This window comes from Oratosquilla oratoria, chromosome 44 (genome assembly GCF_046742065.1).
Source record: "Oratosquilla oratoria isolate Oo_2021 chromosome 44, ASM4674206v1, whole genome shotgun sequence".
Lineage (NCBI taxonomy): Eukaryota > Metazoa > Arthropoda > Malacostraca > Stomatopoda > Squillidae > Oratosquilla > Oratosquilla oratoria.
This window is the reverse complement of record NC_134820.1, coordinates 29747854-29757823: the sequence shown is the minus strand read 5'-3', so window position 1 is coordinate 29757823 and position 9970 is coordinate 29747854. Positions and strand designations below refer to the sequence as shown.

Sequence of the window (9970 nt, the reverse complement as noted above, 5' to 3'; positions counted from 1 at the left end):
AAGATGGGGAGAAATTCCTTTTGGCTCCGTCAAAATATTTACATATATTCTCTCGCTCCCCCCATCCATCACCCACTCCCTTCCATGCATCACAGCATCGTCCACACATAACCATTCTCCACTCACCCCTATCTTCTGTCTTCTCACTTCCTTCTGCAACTGACATTCCCCTCTTTCCCAGTGCCCCTTTTACCCCATCCATCCATCTCATCCTTGGTTGCCCCCTCGTGTTCACTCCCTCCACCTCTGCCTTCCACACCTCTTTTACCAATCTTTTTTCACTCATTCTTTCCATGTGTCCAAACCATCCCAATACTCTTTCATCAACCCTATTTCCCAACTCCCTTTCCACCCCTGCTCTCCTCTTCACCATCTCATTTTTCACTCTATCCAACCTAGTAACCCCTACCATACTTCTCAGACATTTCATTTCATACATACATACATACATATACCAAGGCTTTTTCCCCCTTACAAGGGAGGTAGCCAAAAAGAAAAAAGCATAAAATCATTCCCACCCATTCCATCCCTAAATACACTCCACTCCCTCAACCCTCCCTCCCATCTTAGCACCTCCTGGATGATGGGTCATCCCTGCACCTTGTCCACTGCCCTGGGTCAGAGGCAGTGTCGCAAGTCACAGCACATCCACAGCAAGGCCACTTCATTAAATCGGCGACCCCCCCTCTCCGTCCCCCCATGCATAAAAGGAGAAGACGGGGAGAAATCCCTTCGGGCTGCATCAAATTTTGCTCTCATATACTACCTCACGCCTCATCCCCCCACCCATTCCACCTCATGCATCACAATACAGTTAAGTGATGAAAACAACAGCAGGCAAGCGGTTTGTTCACAAATCAATCTTGCACACATTCTCCTTTGCAGAAGTAGAGGACAGTACAATCCAAATCTGCTGCCACACACTTGTAGTGCCTGCAGCCCTTCTTACAGCCACATGACACCAGCTCCTTACATGTTTCTGCAGCTTCAGGGAGTATGGTCAAGAACTGCTCTTAGGAGCTATCTTCTTCATCCCTAGTCCAATCCCAGCTTGTTGATAGAGGTAGCTGTGGCTGTGCAGCCAACATCTGACCCCAGACATGAACACCCTGGAAGACTGACCTTCTGACATGTTTTTCCAGGGCAGCATAGGTGGGTGGAATATGCTGCACTGAAGTCTTCCTTACAAGCCTCTTCTTTCCTGCTTTGTTCACTTTGCTGTGTGTACTGGTGCGATCATAGAGGAGGGCAACATATCTTTGGATGACTTGCATTGCCTCCTCTGGAATTTCAGTCTGTGCACCAGTTAGAGTCGGCAGTGCATTGGTGAGCTCTGGAGTAGTGTTCTAAGTTGCCCAGGCACTTTTCTTACCATGTCCCACAAAAGAGGACACTGTGTCACACCCATTGAGGGCATGAAACATTGGAAGTGCACGTTCCTTGTTCGGACTTGGAGATGAAGCTATCTCTTGAGGGGCCAAGAAACGGGGGTTTTTGCCTGTCCTGAAGGCTATCCAAAGTTCATCTTCATTTGACAGTGACAGAGCAAGTTTCACTGCCAGAACCACCACATCTGTATCTACAGTTTGGACAAAGATCTGATGATTGCCGTGTTCAGCAGCATGGCATGCAGGTAGCATCAAGCAAGTATCAGTCTCCTCATGTGTACAGCAAATGATCTTGTACTCTCTTGGGATGGAACAGAGTACTTGCTGTCCATCTGTCACTGCTAGCACTTCCACTACCATCATCAAAGGAGTCAATGACTGCCTCAGAAAGGAAATGGAAGAGCTCCTCTTTGCTGATATCTACACGCAAGAAACTGCCAATTTCTTGGAATGGTTGCTGACTTGTCAGCATGCCTTCTCACACTTTTGCCGTGTTCCTCTCTGGGTGTGGATTTCAGCAAGTCAGGACTGTAGTTGTCCACACGAGGTCAAGAAGTGAGCAATGTTGAAGGTGTCCATGGATGTAAGGAATGAAAACTTGATTTGGATATTCCTCAAATGTTTTGGTTGTATAGTGAGTCCTTGTTATACGGTACATTTGCATTCCTGAAAACCTTACCGCAAGTTGAAATTACCATATACCGAACCCAAGTTTCGACTTATGGCAGACGTACCTTCTCCCTGCTCTTTCCTCTTCAAAAGATCTAATTTTACCTCCAAAACATGAGTGGATACTGTATCTGCGAATTTTTCTCACCAGAAATAGAATCGAGGATAGTAATTACCAAGTACTGTAACTGTGAATTTACCGGATAAAGAATTACCGTATAAGGAGGACTCACTGTACCAGGTTTCATCAAGAACCTTGGCAGTGACAGTGGATGCATCTGATTGTGTCTCTGAATGGTCTTCCAGACATCTTAGGAAGTTGCTCCTCATCCTCAGATGGAGTGTATCTGACTGAGAAGGCAGGGGGACATGCCTGACTCTCATGTGTAAAAAATTCTTCCAAGTTGCCATCTCGTGCTTAGCAGGCTATATAGAATCTTGAAAAGAGTTGCACATCACTTTTGACTTTTGAGAGAGTTCTGCTGCTTCTTGGTTTTGATTTGCTGTTGGGTCTTTGTACCAAACAAAGGTAATTTGTTGCGGTGAATAGTGTCAGTAATTGACTTGATTCTGTGTATGAGACAGCAAACTACTTCTGACCAGTCTGTGTAACAGTACAAATGTTCTCTAGTGGTGATGCATCTGGAATTTCTTTAGTGTGAAGGACAAACAAGAACTGGCTGCCCTCTTCAAAGGTGTTTCCCAGTTCCTCTATGACATTCATGAATGAGTGTGTATCTTTTACAAAAGACTTCTGTACACTTGGACTTCACTCATAATGCATTGTGTCCTCCTTTTTCTTGTGCTGAACCTCGCTTTCAAATTCATCAATCAATCTGGCAGCCTCTGGTCCAGAAATCATCCAATGCCACAAGGCACAGTGATTCTCTGTTAGGTTGATGGCTCCTCCATCGCTTTTTGTATCACCATTGTTGTGCTCATGCACTTAATTGATGACAAATGCAAAGAAAACTTTAGTCTTCTGGGGTGAAAACCTGCTCAGTAGCATGCAGCTAATACTTTAGGGTCTATATGGGGTGCCCCCACAGACCAGAGCTACACATCATTTTGTCTGTGATAGAAGAAATCTCTATTCATAGAGAAATGCTACTTTATTATACTGAAACTGTCCCTCCATTATGCTGTTCCTCCACTCTTGACCACTTCAGTATGATGATGCCTACATAAGTGTCATGAGCCGTGAGTGGGTACACGAGGATGCTAGCGTCGGCATCTTGATTATATATTTTATTTGTATTTGTATACGAGTTATCCCCAGATTCTGTGAACTGGTTTGATCACATTTTCTGTGTTTATTATTACATACATATACCAAGGCTTTTTCCCCCTTACTCGGGAGGTAGCCAAAAAAGGAAAGGCATAAGATCATTTCCACCCATTCCATCCCTGAATACACTCCACACCCCTCCACCCTCCCTCTTATCTTAGCACCTCCTGAGAATGAGTAATATAGCAGTGACTTTGTATTTTGTAATGGAAATCGTGTGATGCAAATTACATATGGCTGCTGATGCTGTGTGCAAAAATTTAAGTCATACTAAAGTTGTTAATACTGTCCTGTACCTTTTCTCTGAATATTCATTTCCTTTTTCGTTGAACCCTGTGGTAGGAGAGAAAGAATACTGCCACCGATTGTTTCCATGCGAGTCATAAAAGGCGACAAAAAAGTGATGGGAATAGGACTAGGCATACTATTCTCTGTAGCCCTAAAGGGGCATTTAAAAAAAGAAAAAAAGGAATAAGAAGGTCAGGGATTTTTCCAACTAGAACCCTAAGGTTTGGGTGTTTTAATGTGCATGGATGTGGTACAGATGAGAATAAAATGGTAGAGATAGGCAAAATGTTTTTGAAAAGATGGATGTGTTAGTATTGAGTGAAACTAAGTTGAAAGGTAGAGGTGATTTTGAGTTTTTCCAACCAGAACCCTAAGGTTTGGGTGTTTTAATGTGCATGGATGTGGTAAAGATGAGAAGAAAAGGGAAGAGATAGGCAGTATGTTTCTGAAAAGAAAGATGGATGTGTTGGTATTGAGTGAAACTAAGTTGAAAGGGAGGGATGATTTTGAGTTGGGAGTGTAGTTGGTAGGGTGTCAGGAGTGTAGAGAAGACAAGGGAGAGAAGAGGTAGCCATACTAAATGTGTAGTAGAGTGAAAGGAAGTTTCTTCAAGGTTAATGTGGATGAAGATGAAACTGGGGAGAGAGATGTGGGTTTTTGTAAGTGCTTATGGGCATGGTAGTGAGAAGAGTGTAGAAGAAAAGGAGGCTTTTTGGATAGATTTGAATGAGTATATAGAGGGTTTAGGGATAAATGACAAAGTAATTGTATTGAGAACTCTCAGTGCTGTGGTATGAAATGAACCAATGGATGGAGTGGTTAGGAAGTGTGGAGTTCCAGGAAAAAATTGTAGTGGAGAGTTGATGGTGATGTGTCTAGAGAGTTGATAGCAACTACAATGTTTAGGAAGAAAGTCAAGCATAGGTACACATGGGAGAGGGTGGTGGATGGGGCTTTAATGGACTATATAGTGGTAACCAGAAGGATAGGAAAACTTTTGGATGTACAGTTCTATGGGGAGAGAGTGGGGGGATGTCAGATAATTTTTTGGTGCAAAGTAAGTTGAGAGAGGAGGATAGAGAAAGAGGAAAACGACAGAAGGTAGGGAGGTGCTTAGAGTGAACTGCTTAAATGAGAAAGAAAAGAAGGAGTACAAGAAGAAACTGAGAGAAGTGGGAGTGAAGGATAGAATAGAACTAGGAGTGGAGGAGGAATGGGGATGTTTCAAGGAGGGAGTCACTGGGTGTGTAAAGATGTTGTGTGGAACAAGGAGGATGGAAGGAAATAGAAGGAAGGGTAGTGAGTGGTGGGATGCTGAAGCAAAGAACGTTGTATAAGAGAAGAAAGGATCACTCGGATTGGTTACAAAATAGTACAAGAGAATTGTATGAGAGCTACAAAGAAAAGAGAAGTAAAGCATAAGGTAAAGGAACCCAAGAGGAGAGCAGGTATGAAATGGGGTAAGAGTATGACAGAAAATTTTGAAAGTAATAAAAAGATGTTTTGGAAGGAAATTAAGAGAGGAAGAGGAGGCAAATCAAGTAGAGAAGAAAAGGTAAAAGGTGCAGATGGACAGATCTTAATGGAAAAGACAGCAGTGAGAGGAAGATGGGCAGATTATTTTAGGGCGTTGCTAAAAGTGAAGGAGGAAAGAGAGGGAAAGGCAGTTGCAGTGGGAAGTGCTAAGAAAATGACAGTGATGAATTAGGAAAATAGAGAAATAATGAAAGATAAGGTGAAAGCAGTTATTGAATTGATGAGATCAGGTAAGGCACCTAGGTTGGATGTGTGTCATGCCGATTGTCTAAATAAGGGAGGTACAGTGATGGTGGACTAGGTGGTGAAGTTGTTTAATATTTGTCTAAAAGAGGATAGAGTACCAGAGGACTGGAGGAGTGCCTGTATAGTTCTGCTTTACAAGGGAAAAGGGGACAAGTGTGAGCGTAGTAGTTTCAGAGGGAACAGTTTGTTGGAGTGTAGTTGGGAAGGCTTATGGGGGGGTTTTCATTGAGAGGATTAGGAGAGGAATAGAGGGAGTATTTGGAGAGGTACATTGGGTTTAGGACAGGTAGGGGTTGCATGGATCAGAATTTTGTGGTAAGTCAGATATGTGAGAAGGTTTTAGGAAAATGTAAGGATTTTTTTTTTTTTTTTTCCATGGATTTGGAAAAGGCTGTTGACAGGAAGGCACTGTGGGAGGTATTGCAGATATATGGGATAGGAGGAAAGCAGTTAAGAGTTTTCATAAAAGTGGTAGAACCTGTGTTAGAATTGGAAATGGAGAGAATGAGTGATTTGAGATAAAGATGGGACTTTGCCAGGGATGTGTTATATTGCCTTGGCTGCTCAATTTAAATATGAATAGGGTGGTGCAAGAGGTAAATGTAAGGGTAATGGGCCGGGGATTGGAGATTGTTAAATAAAATGGAGAAAAGTGGGAGATAAGCCAGTTGTTGTTTGCTGATGACACTGCATTTGTAGCAGGATCAGAGGGATTAAGGAAGTTAGTGACAGGTTTGAGAAGGTGTGCTAAAGAAGGAAATTGAACATAAATGTGGGTAAAAATAAGGTGATGAGATGTACAAGGGGAGAAAGTGAACAGCAAATTGAAAGTGAGTATTAAGGGAGAGAGAGGAAGTGAATAGCTTTAGATACTTAGGTGCAAATGTGGCAGGAAAGGGAGGAGTGGAGGTGGAGGTAGAATGTAGATTGAGAGAAGCAAGTAAATGCCTTGTGGGGATTAAAAAGTGTAATGTTAAATAGATATTTGGGAATAGAAGCTAAGAGGAGATTGTATGAAGGAATGATTGTGCCAACATCACCGTATGGGGCAGAAACATGGAACATAAGAGGGGAAGAGTTTAAATGTGTTTGAGATGAAATACCTGAGAAGTGTGGTAGGGGTCACTAGACTGGATAGGGTAAGAAATGAGGTGAGGAGGAGAACAGGGGTAGAAAGGGAGTTGGGAGATAGGGTTGATGAAAGGGTATTGGGATGGTTTGGGCACATGGAAAGAATGAGTGAAAAAAGATTAGTAAAAGAGGTGTGGAAGGAGTGAACTTGAGGGGGTGACCAAGGATGAGATGGATGGATGGGGTAAAAGGGGCATTGGGAAAGAAGGAAATGTCTGTTGAGGAAGGGAGTGAGAAGACAAAATATAGGGGTGAGTGGAGAATGATTGTGTATGGATGATGCTGTGCTGCATGGAAGGAAATGGGTGGGGGATTGGGGGGTGAGGAAGTATGTATTTTCCCAGTTGTATTATACGGGAAGGGAGCTATGCTTGTGGTGACCTGTCTTTGTATCTCTCAGCATCAAGTTTTTTCTTAAAATCTTGTATAGTGTGAATGGTATTTTGATGAAGCCCAATGGGAATTCTCCCTATGTTCTCCTTTTCTGCATGAAGGGACAGAGTAAGGGTTGCCAGTTAAATGAAGCGACCTTGCTGTAGATGTGCTCTTTTTTGCTGCATTGCTTCTGACCCAGGGCAGTGGGCAAGATGCAGGGATGACCCATCATTGTGGGAAAGAGGCCAAATATAGTGTATGGGATCCAGAATATTTAATGTTTCCCCAGCAAGGGTTCTTCAGAAATAACATAGTAGACAAACATCAGACTCCTTATAGTCCGAGCTTATGTGGAGAAATGAATGGTGCTTTTGCAGTCGTTGCTGCTTTTTACCCATCATCCAGGAGGAGCCAAGAAAAGAGGGGGAGAGGGGTGGTGAATGGGAGGGAGTGGATTTATGCCTTTGACTTTGGCTACCTCTCTTGTAAGGGGAAAAAAGCCATTAGTATATGTGTTACTATTATTTGGGTAGGAGGTAAAGGGAACATGGGCTGAGGGAAATACTTTTAATCCTGACTAGTTTTGCCTGAATGGCTTCTTTTAATCCTGACTAGTTTCGACACTCAGGCAAAACTAGTCAGGATTAAAAGTATTTCCCTTAGCCCGTCTTCCCTTTACCTACTACCCACATTCGTCACAATGTTCGCACATTATTATTATTATTATTATTACTACTGTTATTATTTTTTAATATTATTACATTATTACATACATACATACATACATACATACATACATACATACATACATACATACATACATACATATACCAAAGGCTTTTTTCCCCCTTACAAGGGAGGTAGCCAAAAAACAAAGGCATAAAAACCACTCCCACCCTTTCCATCCTCATCACCCTCCACTCCCCTCCACCCTCCTCTTTCCCTCTCATTTTGGCACCTGAAATATTTAATATGTTAACAATAATCATAATAAAGTAGTAATATCAATTATAACAACAATAATGATATTATTAATGTAATAACATAGTTTTTACATGATGAATATTATTATTGTTTTTATAATTGGTATGATTACTTTATTATGATTATTGTTAACATATTAAATATTTTATTTATTTTATTCTATTTGTTTACGTTTTCAGTTTTAAATTCAGTCATTAGTTTACAGAGACTATAGGATTGTAACCAGTAAAAATAATTGTATTATATCATGTATCATGGTAGTGAGCTTGTCCTTATCTGGTGTGCTGAGCTGAGAGAGGATGTCTTACATCCTGTGGAGTTCCTGAGCCATCAGTCTTGTGATTTAGATATAAAGTACCAAGGATTTCCTTTTATAAACGAGAAACTAGTGTTTCATCTGTGATAGCTTTAACAAGAATTATAGTTCTGTTTCAAGAAAGATGTCAAACTGTCAAGCTTTGTAAATATGGATTCTTTTTTCATACATATACAAAAGATCGAGAGTAGTTCTACTGTGGTTAAAGTTGTAGAAGAGAGTAAAAGTGAATTTATAGGACAAAAAAGTGGATTGTGTGCTAATGTCTAAGTACTCTGAAAAATCAATTAGTTTGCTTTTTGTGTACTTGACTTTTAAGTAATTTTAATTTTTTATAGTCACGTTGTTTTATCATACATGATTTTGCTCAAATTCTTTTCAGCAAATCAAATTTCAGAAAATGTGTGATGATGATGATATGGAGAGGCTTGTTCCTGAGTATCAAACAGTATTTCAGCATCAGCATTACCATTGTGTAGCTGAGGTAGATATTGCTAATCATGCAAACAAACAGTATGTAAGGAAGAGCTACCAAACAGCTCTTCGATTGTCAAAAGACTTGCAAGTAGAGACAGATGTTCCAAAACCAAATGTCAATATGAAATGTACACATTCAGAAACTCAAAGTGAAAACAACCATTCACAAACTGATGGTTATTGTGAGTCTGAAAAGAGTATCGAGATATCTGAAACAGGATGTTTGTCACAACCTGTCCAACACGCACCTCTGCATGGAAAAAACATGAAAATACCACCAGTGAAGCCACCCCGTAGAAGGCATGCACAGCCAGTGGAGGAAACGGAATCAGCTAAAGAAAATCTCAAATTAATTTGTGAGGATAGTGTACTTCAGTCACAGTCTTCAAGACCTATAATCAAAAAGACTCATCATCGAACCAAATCTGAAGACTTTTTAAGAAGTGAAAAATCAAGTTTTAAGACTGGTGGGGCTGTTATAGAGTTAATCAGCCAAGTTGACCAATTCAGTGGAGTTAATGAAAAAATTTGTAACATCCCATATCAAAGAAAATCTTTGGGACATGCAGAGAGCAGTTTAGAAAGTAAATCCTCTAAGAGGAAAGAATATGTACCGGGAAATTATAGTGGTGATATTCAAGGGAGAATGAAAACTGTTGTTGAACAGAATCCTAATTATGACAATTTATTAAAAGGCCTTACCGAACATTTTGAATCGAGGAAGAAGAAACTTTCTCAGTCATCTGAATCCAGCTGCACTGCTGATGAGAATGATCGAAACAAGAATACGGATTTGGCGGGTGAAGAAGCTGAAACCTTTGATAGAACTAAAAGCAGTGATCATGGGTTGGTATACAGAAATAACTCATCAAGTAGTGCAAATAGAATGGCATTTTCAACATTCAGAGGTTTATCAAGATGCAAAAGTGGAAGCCCTTTGGATGTAAGAAGTTCCATGTTTGAAATTGCAGATGAAGAATCAGTCCTCTCATTTAAATCTATCTGTGATGATGCTTTTGGTCTGAAAAGAGTTAAAGGATTATATTATGAATCCCCAAGTGAATCGGAAGTGGAAGATTTTGAAGAAATAACTTTTGATAAGGTATTGCTATGTACAAATGCTTAATTTCTGCTGTGAGTCTAGCAATTATCTAATGTGCATTGCTGCTTGTTCAGAACAGATCTTAGCCTTCTAAAAGTGCAACAGGATTTTTGTTGTATATATTAGAAATTCAGAGTATTATCATATGTACTAAGACAGTACCCACTTGT

At 40.6% G+C, this 9970-nt stretch overlaps 1 protein-coding gene across 5 annotated transcripts in view; it reads left to right on the top strand.

The window, feature by feature from the left end:
- LOC143022420 (uncharacterized) overlaps window positions 1–9970 on the top strand; it is a 49551-nt gene that overhangs the window by 7589 nt on the left and 31992 nt on the right. For 3 of the 5 annotated variants that reach the window (XM_076180608.1, XM_076180606.1, XM_076180607.1), the window contains exon 6: window positions 8604–9800. The exons of the other annotated variants lie outside the window; for them this stretch is intronic. In XM_076180608.1, coding sequence (XP_076036723.1) covers window positions 8604–9800 — 1197 coding nt within the window. The remainder of the gene's footprint in view (window positions 1–8603; window positions 9801–9970) is intronic. 5 annotated transcript variants of the gene reach the window in all.